The sequence below is a fragment of the Sorex fumeus genome, unplaced genomic scaffold (assembly GCF_029834395.1).
Source record: "Sorex fumeus unplaced genomic scaffold, SorFum_2.1 ptg000128l, whole genome shotgun sequence".
NCBI classification, from domain to species: domain Eukaryota; kingdom Metazoa; phylum Chordata; class Mammalia; order Eulipotyphla; family Soricidae; genus Sorex; species Sorex fumeus.
In genome coordinates this window covers 27,330,925-27,347,374 of record NW_026606185.1, presented here as the reverse complement: position 1 = coordinate 27,347,374, position 16,450 = coordinate 27,330,925, and the positions used below count along the sequence as shown (strand labels likewise).

General features: G+C 42.0%; 1 protein-coding gene across 7 annotated transcripts in view; it reads left to right on the top strand.

The window, feature by feature from the left end:
- The window catches only part of OSBPL1A (oxysterol binding protein like 1A), a 207,209-nt gene extending 191,057 nt beyond the window's left edge, over positions 1 to 16,152 (top strand). For all 7 annotated transcript variants that reach the window (XM_056138043.1, XM_056138050.1, XM_056138049.1 and 4 more), the window contains 8 exons: positions 454 to 636; positions 3,818 to 3,925; positions 4,976 to 5,065; positions 5,571 to 5,697; positions 8,595 to 8,711; positions 9,364 to 9,487; positions 11,050 to 11,140; positions 14,951 to 16,152. In XM_056138043.1, coding sequence (XP_055994018.1) covers positions 454 to 636; positions 3,818 to 3,925; positions 4,976 to 5,065; positions 5,571 to 5,697; positions 8,595 to 8,711; positions 9,364 to 9,487; positions 11,050 to 11,140; positions 14,951 to 15,053 — 943 coding nt within the window. In that variant the 3' untranslated portion in view covers positions 15,054 to 16,152. The remainder of the gene's footprint in view (positions 1 to 453; positions 637 to 3,817; positions 3,926 to 4,975; positions 5,066 to 5,570; positions 5,698 to 8,594; positions 8,712 to 9,363; positions 9,488 to 11,049; positions 11,141 to 14,950) is intronic.
- Positions 16,153 to 16,450: the final 298 nt, after the last annotated feature.

Here is a 16,450-nt window from a genome sequence, read left to right as displayed (position 1 = left end):
TATTTAAGTGGACATATTATTTTCCTGTTCTTATAGGTTTTTAAAAAAATTTATGAGTCACATTATCATTTTATGTGACTCATCTAAATTGATGTGGATAGTCCTTAATACATCAGGTAGCTAAAATTATAATAACAGGTGCCAGAGAGATAGTACTAGTTGGGGGGGGGGGTGTTGCCTTGCACAGGGCTACCCATATTTGCTCCCTGGCAGTCCATATGGACCCCAAGCCCAGAGCCACAGTAAGCCTTGAGTACCACTGGGTGTGGCCCCCAAAACAAAGAAGTATAATAACATTGAATTTGTGTTTTGTGTTACTTTGGTACAGTTTCTCATACGTTAAAGTTATTTCATTGGGATAACAAAGAATTGTTAATTTTGTTAGACTGTTTCTTTAAAACTGTTTGCTCACCAGAATAAAATAAACATTAATGTTTGTGTCTTTTCCTTCAGAGATGACCTTGGTTTCAGACTCATCTCTGAGCAAGTCAGTCACCACCCACCCATTAGTGCATTTCATGCTGAAGGACTGAGCAATGATTTCATCTTTCATGGCTCCATCTATCCCAAACTGAAGTTCTGGGGGAAGAGTGTGGAAGCGGAACCCAAAGGAACCATCACCTTGGAGCTCCTGGAGTAAGTTGCTCTAATCATTAAGCTCTCCTTACATACACTTCCTCACAACTTTACACAGTGGCACCCACATCTGATCTTGTTGAAGTGGGTTATAAATCATCTGTCTCATAAAAGAATTTTGGAAACACAGCAGTAGCTATTGCTAACCAATAGTTACATTTAAAACTTGATGTTTGGGTCAAATAGGACAGTGGATAGGGCATTTGTCTTACATGCGGCCAACCCAGGTTTGATCTCATAGTATCCCATATGGTCTCCCCAGCACCATCAGGAGTAATTCCTGAGTGTACAACCAGGAGTAACACCTGAGCATTACTGCATGTGACCCCAAGAGCCTCCTATCCCCCACCAAAGTAACTTGATGTTTGTGGTGTTTCAATCCGTTTTAAGGTTGGTCACTCCATGACAGTTATTGTGAAACATGGAAACATGTTTCCTTTATATTGTAGTGTGATGATGTTTTGTTTAGCCATCTTTCAAATGAATACTCTGTGAGAAATGTTGAAATAGCAGTTGTTTGACACATCTTAGATATTGGGTAAATAGAAGATCTCTTGCTGCATTAGGAAAAAAATTAAATTCAAAATCTCCTTCTTGTTAGGGTAGAGTAAGCACAGCTTAGCCTCTCTTTCTAAATGCTATAGCTAAAATCTGCAGACCGAAGCATAAAGTCCTCTCTCTGAGGACTCAGAAAATAAACAATAGAAGTCAGTATGAGAGATAAGTCAAAAAAAGCAAAAATCAATACACCAGTGGGTTTCCTCCAGCTCCCCACTCTGTTTTCTAGCTTAGGGTTTGGGCAATTCACATCCCAGAACTAGACAATAGAAACAAAAAAGACCCCAAGAGAAGTACTCTATTAGAGTTTCTGGAAGGAAATTGTTCAGGACGTAGAGAGGAGAGAAAATCCATTTTGTTTCTCTGCCTGCCTTGCTTCCCATATAAGCCTGAGGGCCCAGAGCTATATTCCTGTCTCAATGGCCGCACAGGTACCTAATCCCAAGAAAATTCCTGGACTAAGGAACCAGAGAAAGGGCCCCCTTATAGTCCAGAAAGTGAGTAGAATTCCTGTAACTTTTTGTCTTCTTTTATCTTTTTCCCACAAAACAAGGATTATGGGAAGTGCAATACAAGGAAGAAAGGCAGGAACACCCCCTTCCCACTCCCCCACTAGCTTATGACCAGGGGGATGTTTCTGGGTGGAGAAAACCCCTGGAGAGGAAGGTACTCAAGAGTGTTGCCATAAAACTGCATGTAGATTCTTGACCTCATTCTAATATATCTGCACTGAAATGACATGAAGTGACTTTGAGATCTGAGCTCCTGTGTGAGTCAGTTCCATCCACGACAGTCATTGAGGGGTACAGGACCAGTGAGATAGGTGGGGGGGCAAGTCCCGAACTGCACAACTATATCACCCATTGGAATACTACTCAGCAGGGAGAAAGGACAAAGTCTCAATACATAAAATTTAAAATACAGTGTACAAATTGAAGACATCCTTCTCAAAGTTTCTATAGTTTATTGTCCCATTTCTTTGACATCCTGAAAAAGATAAACTTTTGTAATGAGAACAAATCAACTGTAGCATAGATATGATTCAGGGAGAGGGAAAGTTTGTCTGCACAGTGGCAACACTGGTGAGCTTATTTTTGGAGAGGGGGAGGTGGAGGTGACAGAATTGCATTATAGGGACTGGAGCAATAGTACAGTGGCGGGGGGAGGTGTTTGCCTTGCACACAGCCAATCCGAATTTGATTCCCAGCATCCCTTATGGTCCCTTGAGCACCGCCAGGGGTAATTCCTGAGTGCAGAGCTAGAAGTAACCCCTGTGCATCGCCGGTTGTGACCCAAAAAGAAAAAAAATAATAAAAAGAATTGCATTATACATCCTGATTGTGATAGTGGTGACATAGCTATATATATATATATATATATATATGCATTAAAATACATATCATTGTGGGGCTGGAGTGATAGCACAGTAGCTAGGGCATTTGCCTTGCACATGGCTGACCTGGGTTCAATTCCCAGCATTCCATGTGGTTCCCTGAGCCCTGCCAGGAGTGATTCCTGAGTGCAAAGCCAGGAATAACCTCTGTGCATTGCCTGGTGTGACCCAAAAATCAAAACAAACAAACAAACAAACAAAAAACCCATGATTATATGGCAAGGTGAATTTTTCTATAACACTTTTCTGAAGAAAAACTTTGGATTACCTGTATAAAGGTTATGTAAAATGAGAACTTACATGCAGCTATCCTCTGCAATCTGAAAGTAGATTGCTTCTATCAGATTTTATAGAATATTTGGAGGGGAAGGGGTCTGATAACGCTGCTACCACTGACTTATAGAAGAATTATTGATCATTCCTAGGTCCCCAAAATAGCCAACCCATCACACCAAACCAGAGACAATCTGCCTGTCTCTGGCTCACATAGGAGTAAAACACTCTCACAGATAGTTTGCTCCACCGAGGATGAAGAGTCGGTTGTGAAATAGGATTTATATGTGTACAGTCTCCATTTGTTCTTAGAGTAAAACTGACTCCTAATGTGTTGCTTCTAGAAAAATCGCCACACATTTTGTCTAGTAGGGGAGCCTGGATATAAATTTTTGCCTTTGGTGATTAAAGAATATCTTCTCATGAAAATGTTAAATATATTTACTTATTTTTCTAAATTAAATTGTTGTTTATTACATTTTATCTTTTATGTGTGTTCCACTGAACTTTTGAATGATAAAGGTGATTACATGTAATTTGTTTGCCATTTGGTGGCATGTACAGTTTTTTTCTTAAGCTTTTCATACTTTTAAGAAGAATGGGGAAAAGAAAGTGTGGGCCAGGGCAGTGGTGCCCGCCTTGCCTGTGCCTGGGCCTGACCCTGGCACCTTGTGCCTCACCATGCACTTCAGGGGTTAAGCCGGGCAGCCCCTTGAGCTCCACAGGTTTTCCCCCACCAAAAAAAAAAAATTGCTTTAAAGGAAAACCATAAAAGTAGCCGAGAGATCACTCTTTCACTGTGACTTTAAAACAATAGAATTTAAAAATCTGAGCCCTTGATTTTCTCTTAATAGTTCGATTTCTTATCCTGAGTAATGGCATTTAAGACCAATTTACTTGTTAACCAAGGTATAGCTTTTCTCCCTTATTTTTCTTGATTTGTGCTTGCTTTTCTAGACACAATGAAGCATATACTTGGACAAATCCTACCTGTTGTGTACATAATATCATTGTGGGCAAACTCTGGATCGAGCAGTACGGCAATGTGGAAATCACAAACCACAAGTAAGACCCCTAGGGTTCTCACCTACCCCACCACTTGTCATCCAGGAGTTTCAGGACTTCAGTTTCACACAAGGTCTGTTAGATCCAAATGATAATTTAAGAACCAGGCAGTGTAGATGTAGCCTTGTAATTCTTGGGTGAACAGAATGTCACTTATTAGGGACATCCCACTTACAAGGGATGTTTGGGTGAACTTTTAGCTTCCCCAATCTCTGTCTTAATTCAAACTTCAGTTCGCTTTATGTCATTTAGTTTGCATTGGTCACACAGGAGGAGTTGGTGGAAGGAAGTTATAGGATTATTTCCAGTCTTATGATGTTAGACAAATATCTCAATCAATTTGGACTGACACAATAGAATACCATATAGTGGATGGCTTAAATGGCAGAAACTAGCTTTTTATCATTTTGGAGACTTGAAGTCCAAGATCATGGTGTTGAAATTTTTTTTTATCCTGTCAGGGCCCCTTTCCCGGATTGCAATCACTTTCTCATTGCATCGTCAAGGGCGAGGTTGAGGGAGAGAAAGGAGTGAGATCCACTTCTTATATCTCTAGTAAGGCTACTAATCCAGGCATGACCCAGGGACCTCCAAATTACTATCACACTGGAAAGTCCGGCTTTAAAAAGAGCTTTCGGATTGGAGCTGGAGAGATAGTGGATAGGGTACTTCCCTGCCTGTGCCTTACCCAAACATGACCTCCGGCATCCCATATGATCCCTCAAGCACTGCAAGGAGTAATTCCTGAGTACAGAGCCAGGAGTAATCCCTGAGAACCACTGGGTGTGACACCCAACCCCCCCCCCCCAACCCAAAGAAAAGATCTTTGGGGAGACACAAACATTCATTCCATAGAATAAGTGGTTTGTTCTTCATTACTCTTACTACCTTTTCTCAATGGCAGGTACAGAACTGAGTAGGGAGTCTGGGTAACTTCTGTTTGGAGGCTCTTACACATTAGGAACATTGATGGTGGGGTGGGGGGAGTGATGGTTGTCATTGTTCTCTGCTCTGCTTCCCTATAACCTGAGCTGAATATCTCCTTCATAGGACTGGAGACAAATGTGTGTTGAATTTTAAGCCATGTGGTCTTTTTGGTAAGGAATTGCACAAAGTCGAAGGCTACATTCAAGATAAGAGGTAAAGTTTCCTTTCATATTGAATTATATTAAATATGTGGTAGTCAAGCTGGGGAGATATTCAAGTCATATTGAACATGCCTAGCACCTGCAGGCCCTGAGTTTGATCCGAGAAAATACACACACACAACCACACACACACACCCTGAACTGCTGGGTACTTTCCCGCCCCTGCCTTCCCCCCCTACCCCCCCCCCCCCCCCCCCACATACACACTCCTCTGCATTGCTGAGTACATCCCTGGAGGGGCACTGAATAGTGTCAGGAGCATTGCTGGTAGATAGCAATGCCTATGAAAGCACACACATGCTGAGTGTCATAGGTTTTCCTTTACAAAATAAAGTGTAAGTATTAGAATCTGCTGCCAGAACCTAGGAAACTGGCCATCCTCTGAGCAGGAAATAGTGTCTGTGTATAGATGGATTCATAAAGATCTTTATAATGATTTTCAATCCCAGCCAGCACACTGGTTTAATTATTGGCTGAGCATCACTTTCTTTTGGCAGCAAGAAGAAGCTCTGTGCCCTTTACGGAAAGTGGACTGAATGTTTGTACAGTGTCGACCCTGCCACTTTCGATGCTTATAAAAAAAATGATAAGAAAAATACCGAAGACAAGAAGAACAGCAAACAGGTGAGCAACCCCGAATGTGGCCTGAGAGAGCCCGGGCTCTGGAGCTGGGGTCCGAGTCAGCCTGACTTCATCTCCCTGTGTCGCTGACGCGTGTCACTTTTCACCTTGTGCCTTTTCAGTGGACAGTCTGCCTTAGTGTCGAACATGCTGCATCGTCTTGCATAGGGCACGGGCGTGTCACTGTTGTAGCTGCAGCCAGACTTGGACTGGACTGCACTGGCCCAGCCTGGCACAGTTGGAGTTCATCATAGGAAGACACATGTTCTTTCCCAGAACCTGTACATTTATGTGCGTTAGAAGTTGAGATTTAAGCATTTAAGATTTCCTTAAAAAATTATCTTCAGATTTTCATCCTTAGTATTATTCCCAAAGGAAGAGTGATAATAATAATACCTAATTGCTGTGGGAGTTGAGAGGTGTAAGGCTGAGAAGAGCGTCCGTTCGCTGCAGGCCAGGAAGCCCTTTCTGCTCCTGGGACTGTCAGGAGAGCTTGTCAGCCCAGCAGAGCCAGCCCAGGCTGGGGTTCCTTGCTGAATTCTTTTTGCTTTTTTACTTTTTGGGTCACACCTGGTGATGCACAGGGGTTACCTGGATACTCCTGTCTCTGAATTCAGGAATTACTCCCGGCGGTGCTCAGGGGACCATATGGGATGCTGGGAATCGAACCCAGGTTGACTGCATGCAAGGCAAACACTTGTGCTAACGTGACAGCCCCATCCTTGCAGAATTCTTGTGGACTCCCAAATTTAAGACGCTCTTAACCTTCTAAAAAAAAAAACACGAAAGTAGTAATGATGAATGACATTCATTATAAGCCAAACTTTTTTTTTTTTTGCTTTTTGGGTCACAGCGGCAATGCACAGGGGTTACTCCTGGCTCATGCACTCAGGAATTACTCCTGACGGTGCTCAGGGGACCATATGGGATGCTGGGAATCGAACCCGGGTCGGCCTCATGCAAGGCAAACACCCTACCCGTTGTGCTGTCGCTTCAGCTCCCCAAGTTTTGTTTAAAAATCAAATCATACCATTTTTCTGTGGCTTGTTATTTGGGGACAGGGGCACCCAGGTTGACCTTGTGCAAGACAGACTCACCTCACTGGCACTCTAGCCCCTGAAATTTTTGATTGTTTTGTTTTGGGCTTGGGGCCAGACCCATCTGTGCTCAGGGCTTACTCTTGGCCTGTGCTCAGGAATCCTTCCTGGTGGGGGCTCGGATCAGCTGTGGTGCCGGGAAAGGGATCAGACCCAGGCCAGCTGATGCAAGGCAAGCGTCTCAAGCGCTGCCTGTGATATCTTTTCGTTCCTTGGGCTTTTTGAAAAAAGTTTTAGAATAACTACAAGATTTCTCTCCCACCGTGTGCACAGTCCTGCTTCCCTCCTCGTTCCCCGTGGCCCCTACTCTCTACTCCTCCATGGAGGAAGGTATACTGCTTTCACTGTGGCACTAGGGAACAGATATGGCTGGGGAAGGGGGAGCCTGGCGTCCGCACCAGCCACCCGCCCTCCTCTCAGGGGCACAGGTGAAGCCAGGAAAGGGCTCTTGGGCACAGGCTTACTTCACACTGGAGGAAAGGGAGCCTCCCCCTTAGACAGGAAGGTGCTCTCCATTCTCCTGGCTCCATCCAGCTGTGGTAGATAGCTCCTGAGCATCTTCAGGTGCCATGGAGGTCTGCCATCTGATGGCTGGCCATGGCTGCTCTTTTTAAAGACTGTCTTAAACCCATTTGATAGTAGATACTGTGAGACTGGAAACAGTACTTAATTGCCTGCCAACTTGTTTCCATACAAAACTGACGACACTACAGCCTTGTAGGGTGTAGAGAGCGAGAAAGAGAGCGCAAGTTCCAAGCTTAAGTCTGGCCTGTGGCGAGTTCATCACATTGCTTTTTCTCTCAAATGTCAAATGCACTATGGTACGAGTGGAGCTTCATGCATGTGGCGTCCCAACACCTGTGTGTCTGTGTCCCCAGGTCCCTGCCGCATTGCCTGTTGGCCAACTCCCTTCTGAGGCTGCTGCTCAGGGCCTGTCGCTATTGTCCATTTTATTCCCTTCCTACTTATCTCTTTCTGCTACATAGGAAAGAGATCACTCTGGGGGTGGCCCTCTTCCTCGGACTGGTTTCAAGGCCAGCTCTCAGGTGTGTGGAGAGCTGATCTCCCACTTAAGGAACTAGATATCTGAAGTGGAACAAGAAAAGCCTCTTCACATGATTTTGGGAAGACTGGCTATACACATGCAAAAATTGGAATTTACATCATCCTTATCTCACACCAGACTTAAAAGCTAATTCAAAGTGCATCAAAGACCTTCATCCTGACAATTTTCTTCCTTCCTTCCTTCCTTCCTTCCTTCCTTCCTTCCTTCCTCCCTCCCTCCCTCCCTCCCTCCCTCCCTCCCTCCCTCCCTTTCTTTCTTTCTTTCTTTCTTTCTTTCTTTCTTTCTTTCTTTCTTTATTGTTCTTTCTTTCAGCAAATTGGAGAGAAAAATTTCAGGATTCCTGGTTTGGGCCACTGACAGATTTAGTTAACAGCCCTAAAAAATTGATCTTCTTTATTCTCCTAAGGCTCTAATAAATATTCAGATGAGTTTTTGTTGCAGAGAGAAGGTTTAATAAAATACTTTTAGTAAAGGTGACGATGACGATGCTTATATGCAACTAATACTGTATGTTGTGACACAGAAAGAGACTCATTCATGAGACTCATAAAACTCATTCAGTCGTTCAGTCAGTTTTTTTTGACTCACAACACTGTACAGATCAAAGAATGAGAAACTCCCGGTGCCTGGCTTTTGTGCAGTTTATTCCTGGTGGTGTGTAAGTAATGGCAGCATTTTACAGTTCTAAAGCTGTTCTACAGACTCTTCCCTTTTTATTCATCTGTTGGTTCTTTCAGGTGAGCAGTTCTGAGGAGTCAGATGAAATGCCAATGCCCGATTCGGAAAGTGTATTTGTTATTCCTGGAAGTGTTCTCCTATGGCGAATAGCCCCACGGCCTCCAAATTCTGCGCAGGTGAGACAAGGCTTGCTGAGAGGGAACTCCCAGCTTGATTGGTTGCTTGGTTTTGTTTGGGGGCCACCTCTAGTGGTGCTCAGATGCAAGAATGTTCATATTCAGCTTTGGGGGTGCTCTTTTCCCAGCACAGGCAAGGCGAGCCAGCTGAGGAGAGGTGGGGAATTGCCACTAGCGAGCAGGTGGTCCCGTTTTTGGTCTCTTCGTGTCTGCTTTCTTTCTCACCCTGACACCCAGGCTTACCGCAGCCCATCCCAGCCATCAGTTGCTGGGCAGAGATGAGAACATGGGGCTTGGCGGGTAGAGGTGGCGCCCTTTTAATAATTACTTTTGGGAAAGACTGACTCGTGAAATATAAGATGATTCAACCTGTTTTGTTTAAGCCCTCTAGATTCAGCAAGTAATGATTTTAATTAAGAAAAAAAATGTTGATTTTGCCTATAGCTCAGTGATAGGGTATTCAGTGGGACCTGCTTCAGAATTTCTTGAACACATGCATGAAATTCAGTGAAATATTTAGATGTGTGACTTCAGGGAGACTGCTTACTCAAAAGAGTTGGGGCGGGATTGTCACACGTATTCTGAGGTCATTGGTTCATATTTTGCATTTGGGTTCGACCTGGGTTAATTTGAACATTTTGCTTCCTTCCAGATGTATAATTTTACTAGCTTTGCAATGGTTTTGAATGAAGTAGACAAGGAAATGGAAAGTGTGATTCCTAAAACAGACTGCAGGTTACGGCCTGACATAAGAGCCATGGAAAATGGAGAAATAGGTAACTAACATCTGAGGGTATTACCAGTGATGATTCTTTTTTGGGGGGAGGATGGTTACTTGTTTTTCAGTGATATTTTCTGACAAATATACTACCTATAGCCACAAGTGGATCTTAACTATCAGAAGGAAATTGGAGAAAATGATAGCATATTTATAAAGTATAAACTGCCTTGTTTTTTACTGTAGACTTCAGGATTTATTAGCACCCAGATAGTGACCTCAAAAAGGCCTTGACCTCCTCAGTTTTTTGTGACATTTTAATGCTATGATAATACATTTTTTATAATTCAGGAGTTCTCCAAAGGGAGGAAATGCATTGTTCTGTCCCTTAAAATGAATCAGGCGATTCCTGTGGCCATGTTTGGAGACCGGCGGTCACCTCTAGGGCACTGAAACTGGCATATAGCAGGCAGCAGCTAATGTCCTGTTCACTGTTGAGGTCACCTGCAAGGTCAGTAAGCATAACTGTGCTGCAAAAACAGGAGTTCAGGGGGCTGGAGAGATAGTTCAGTAGGTATGGTGTTTGCCTTGCACTTGACCGACCTAGGTTCAGTCCCCGACATTCCATATGGTTCCCTGAGCACTGCCAGAAGGAATTCCTGATTGCAGAGCCAGGAGTAACCCTGAGCATCACCGGGTGTGGCCCCCAAATACAAAAGAACACTTGTTCAGACTACTTTGATATTGACTTAGAATTAAGAGGGTAATAATTCAATGCAAGAGTATTTGGAAAATAGAACCTTAAGGGACTGAGTCTAAAAACTTAGGATTTATTTTTCCTTTTTTTATTTCCACCCAATTTGTTATTGGGGTGGTCTTGTCCCTTCCCTGTCTGTTGTTGCCACTGTCCACTGTCTGTGGCCACACCTGGCTGTGTTGTTTACACACTGGAGTGCCTATAGGGAGGGCTGCTGTTTGCTCCTGTCCCACTCGAACTCGACCTCCTACATGAAGGAGGTCCACCACCAAGCCCCATGCTGGCCCTGTGGAACAATTTAACATACAATTTGTTTTGTCTTTTAAATTTTGGAAAACAAACCTAGGGAAAGATTAGGAAGCATTTGCCCCCAACTGGCAAGCCATACCCCAACCCTAACAAATTGTTTATGCTCTTAAGAATGAGTGAATTCTTGGGCTGGAGTGATACTACAGTATTACAGGATAGAGTGCCTGCCTTGAATGTGGCCGACACGGGTTCAGTCCCCAGCACCACATATTGTCCCTGAAGCCCCACTATGAGTAGTTCTTGAGTGTAGAGTCAGGAATAAACCCTGAGCACCACCAGGTGTGGCCCCAAACAAACAAATAAGACAGACATGAAAAGAATAAGCGAGTCCTTTTCAGTATTAATTGGGCATAGACTGTAGGAAGAGAAAATGAAGCTGTGATGCTAGCTGTGCCTCTGTTTACCCGAGGTGTTGATGGTCTAACAGTGCACAGTTGTGCTGTTTGTCCTCTCTTAAAATGGAGCACCAGCTTATGGGGATGGCCACGTATCTTCCTGAACTTCCCGTGCTAGCCTCCTCTTAGAGTGACTTGTCATTGATGTTCTTATTTCAGATCAAGCTAGTGAAGAAAAAAAGCGGCTCGAGGAGAAACAGAGAGCAGCTCGCAAAAACAGGTCCAAGTCAGAAGAAGACTGGAAGACCAGGTGCGGGCCAGGCTGTGGTGGGGGGTCAGATGCGGGGACGGTAGCTGGGAGAGGTTCTCTCTGCCAAGGGTACATGCATGCGTAAGGAGCCCCGGTGGGCCAAGCAGAAATGAGCGTTGGAAACTGAGTTAAATATTCCCACATAGTTATCACAGGTAAATGTCCAGCAAATTACCTTTCCTCTTCATTCACCAAAGCCCTGTTACTTCTATGTTGAAAGAAGAGATAAAATCTAGAGCTACACATTTTGGGATGAGAGGGTTCAGAGCCATTTGCTTCTGTGTGGCCAGTACAGGGCCATTGGTTTTTTTTTTTTCATTTTTTTCATTTTTTAATTTTTTTATAATTTATTTCTTTATTGAATCACTGTGGGAAAAGTTACAGAGCTTTCGGGTTTAGGTCTCAGTCATGTAAATATCAAACACATTTCCCTTTACCAATACTTATTTTTAACCACAAACCCCAATAGAACCCCACCTCCCACCCCTCCCAATTCCTGTGAGGCAGATGAGTTCTAGTTAATACTCTATCTACTTTGACTAGATACATTGTTTCGATAGAAGATGCACAATTATTGTTTAGAGTTTACGACCCCTCTCCCCCATCAGACATGCTAAAACAGCGTTGTGAAATGATTTGCTTTCTACAGCTGGGTTTAAGAATAAAATGAAGTCATTGTGGCTGCGCGGTTTTGGATTTCTGCTACTTTACTTATTAACCCTGGAAATATTTCTATTAAAAGTTAGATAGTTAAGAGATTGGTTTCTGTGCTCTGGAGTCGTGGCCGTGCCGGAGAGCCGCTCGTGGGGGGCAGCTGGTGACCTTGGTCGGGCGTGAAGGACGGCCCAGAACGCGCCCCTTCCCATGAGGTCCCTGCCGCTCCCACCCCTGGCTCAAACCTGCTGTCCACAAGGCTCGGTTTTATATATATATGAAATATTTTTTTTTCCTCCCATTGATCGTCGATTTGCTCGAGTGGGCCCAGTAACGTCTCCATTGGAGACTTTGTTGTTACTGTGTCTGGCATATGGAATACTCTCGGTAGCTTGCCGGGCTCTCCGAGAGGGTCGGAGGAATCGCCATGTTGGCCAGGTGTAAGGCGAACGCCCTACCGCTGTGCTATCGTTCCAGTCCATATGAAATATATATATTTTAAATATATAAATGTATATAGAGAGACATATTATAGAATACTTAAAACTTTGCTCTTTTACAAATACAAGGAATTTGACATAATAGAAAAAAATTTGTATTAGGTGAACATCTTCAATTCCATTTAGAAATAGTAGGCAATATAGTTACTGAAAAAGTTTATTATTTTGAGAATCTGGGGATAGTTAGTAGTCACTTTTGTTGAGTAGCAGAATCTCTTACAGAAATAAAAGCATTGTCTACATCAGTACTCCATAATTGAACCTGTTGTCTCATAATTCAAAATTTTTACAAAGGTCTTAGAGCAATATGTGCATTGGGAGCATTTCAGAAATGGAGATGTTATTTGGCAGCCCTTTTGTATCTTAGAGAAGTCTCAGTGTTAGTAGTGGTTTGGGGCTTTGGTAGTATAAACTTATTGTGTACTTTTGCCATTGAGCACATAATGAACACCCAGAGCAATGGCGCCATGGGGAGAGAGGACAGAGTTTGGGCCTCTTACTCCTGTACATACCCTGGATCCTGTGAAGTCTAGATGATCCCATCTACAACCAGCTGCTCTGTGAATCCTGTGTTGTCGGGGGAAAGTGCTGGTGTGTCACTGAGAGGACTTGCTCCAGACCAGAGCTTCCTAAGACTCAGACCTCGGGGTCTGCACCCCTGCCGTCAGTCACTAATCCTTCGTGGAATTAGCTACAGCAAAAACGTTTTATTTATTTTTTTACTTCTACTCATCTTTTTAGAAAAGTTTACTTTTCTACTTTATTTCTAACAACCAGCCCATTTATTTTTCTCATTACTTTATCAAGTATATTATATAAGCCAAAAAAGAAATTCTGAGATAGCTTTTGTATTCAGCTAGCAAAGAATTATAAACAGCTCTTACTGGGTGCTAAAATAAAAATTAGAAGCCATATTTGTGAGGTATAATTTAGAGTTCTCTTCCATTGCTGTCTCTGTGTCAGTATTTCTAATTTGAATAGACAGGTCATTTGGATGGTCCCACTGTCAAAAGAATTTGGGCATCCAGTGGTTATAAGAAGATTGCCACTCACTGACTCAGTTTTTCTGAATAACTTGGTTCAGTCAACTAGTCAGAGAAAGGAAATATTTTTTCTTTTTACTGGGTAGAGCTACCGGCCATCTCAGAAACAGGAGAGAAACTATAATTTGGCCCAAGTTCCTCTACTTTCATTTTTCAATCCCATAAACTCATATCTGCACTCCCCACCACCAAGTATCTCTAAATTACTTTCAATAAAAACTATTTTGCTTCCAAAAATTAAAATTAAATGTGGTTTCATGATTATGAAAATGACTATTTGTGATCTTGACCTATTTTTTTGGAGGAAAGTAGAGACACTTTACTAAATGGGATATGGAGAGACAATGGAGACACTAATAAGGATTTGAAGAGGGAGAGAGGCAGATGAGGAGAAAAAAATTGCTGCAGTTCTTCCCCACCACAATGATTGCTGTTGAAGAGTCAGTATTTTAGTGCATCCGCGTTACTGATTACAGATCCAGGAGCTCTGTAGACTCGAAAAGATTGAAAAGTAGCAAAGAAATCTGGCCCAAGCTTTTCTAAAATGAGACTTTAGAAGATATTAAATAACTTTGTCACGTGTGGAGGTATAATAGCAGCAGAGCTTCAAAATTAGGAGAATCTTAAGCTGAAAGAAACTCTTTGGCACCAGACTTTCATCTCTGTGGTACTCATCTTTACCACAGTGTTTGAACTCTCCATAAGAGCATAGGATGCTTCCTGCATCAGCAGCCTATAGACATGGTGTATGTTGCGTACATATGAGCAAAATAACAACCATCGCTGTTACAGCCAACTTTGTGAACTCTCCAAGTCTGATTCCCCACACCCCCCTGTTTAATATGGGAGAAATTGTATGGCACAAAGCCAGAGGTGTGTTAACTTTTTAAATAATTCGTTACCTTGATTTTGATTTGCCGGCTTTTCTAAAATACTTGATTTCGCGAGGCTGGTCACAAAGTAATCTCACGATTACTGGAGCATTTGAACCCCGATGGAATAGAAGACAAAAATTCTGTGATTTTCATTGAAAGTAAAGGTTCCTTAATATTCTGCTTTACTTGCCAAAGTCTGAAGAATACATCTTGTGACTCAAGTGTTAGAGCACAGGGCTTCCTGAGGCGAGGCTCTGAGTGGGTGAGGCACTCTGGGTACCAGTAGTAGAGTACCACCCAGGGTGGGCCCAGGCCTCAAGAACCATACCGCTCATGCCTCCTGCCTCCCCAGAATTATGTCCATTCTCTAGCATTCAACAGGGCTTTGTTTGGTAGGCATTTCCTTAACCTTAGGCTGCGTATTAATATAGGTTGTAAAAGTTCATTACCTTATCCAGAGCAAGGCCTAGTTCTAGTAAAATCTATGGGATGGTGAGTTGGACAAATATATGTTGTTTCTAAGACAACTAGGTAGAGGGTACTGCTTAGTGTCCATGTAAGTGTACGTGCTAATGCTGTGGAAATCCACAAGGTTTGGGGGTGATGTCATTTTCCAGAGTCTCTTTGGAAAGTCTTAATGCAGAGAATGAAGTGAATTGCTCTGATAAGGAAAGACTTGTGAGTGTAGCAGATTCCTGCAGTTCTGACACTTGTAAATCTTGACCTTTCTCTTAACAGGTGGTTCCATCAAGGCCCTAATCCCTACAATGGAGCACAAGATTGGCTTTATTCGGGCAGCTACTGGGACAGAAACTACTTCAATTTGCCTGACATTTATTAAAATGCAGACAAGTCAGAGTGTTTGGCTACAATTAAGTCTTAAACCTGTTTTTAGATTTCCCCCCTCTTGATTTCTACTCGTCTTTAAAACAAACAAACAAAAAAACTTCTGCGATAACTTGCATTTCACCCAACAAAAAATTAGGGCCTACAATGGTACTGGTGATAAAAGTTAGAAAAAAAATGTTGTTTTACTACCCAAATAAATTTGTTCCAAATAAAGTCTTATTTGGAATACTGTTTTATATAGGGGGAAGATAAACTGCTGGAGAATATGCTCTCCTGATTGCAATTGCCATAATTACTGAAGGTTTATACCTAAATACAACTACCTAAATACAACATTAGCATTATGGAATTATATAGTGGTCCAAAATCAATTAATTTTAAATATTTTTATGCTGACATGCTTGAATGTTTTAGATGTAACTTTGGAATGTTTAGAATTGTTTGCGCTCAAATGTAGAGAAAGAGGGCATTTTGTGAAGACTTACATTAATAAGATGTTCTTCATACTAATTGTCTCAAAGTTACTACTTCCCACTCCCAAAAGAGAACAAGTCTTCAGAATAGATATAACTGATTTGAAAATTCTGAATAAACTGGAAAAGGTATTTTATTTGCTTATTTTACTGCTTTGAATTAGTTTGGTGTAATCAATGTGATTAGAATTAAAAGGTGTTCAAATTGTATGTTTAAGAATATGTATAAAATCTAGCAATTTACAGAAAGCACCCTAGAAAATAGATTTTTAATTGTTATATAATGACCTCTTTATAAATGCTTCAACTTCCAGTGACAAGTACCACAGAGAAATTAAGATACATTCATATATATGTATTATAAGTATCAAGCTATATAAAAGGAGATCTTGTGCATTTGAAGTTTGTGAGGCACCTGTGTACTTAAAATATGTATGGAGATCTACTGTACAGTAGTAGCTTTGCCCCTTTAATTGGGGTACTTTAATCCTATGGTATTTATCCTCTCATTGCCAGACAGATATTTGCTCCTTAGGGTAGTTGCCAGTAAATTTTGTCTTGAAGTTAACAAGTGTTAAAATTTAATCTGATGCTAAATAAAGGCTATAGCTTACTCTCCTGAAGTGTGATTTCTTTTAGACTGTACTGTTATACTACTCAAATATCAAGAATGCCCTTACCAAAAAATAAAAATAAAAAATCAAGTGCCATAGTTCTTAAGAACTAACCATACTACATTGGCAGTTAACACTTAGTATTTGCTGGGGTACGATAGCAAGGTACTATTAGAGCTGGCGGCATGAATGTCAAATAAGGAATTATTGAGTTGGAATTTCTGAGCAGGAAACTTATGATTGGAATCATAGGACTATACTGTGGTGTGATAGATCAAAAATATTTAAGGTCTTATGTGTTC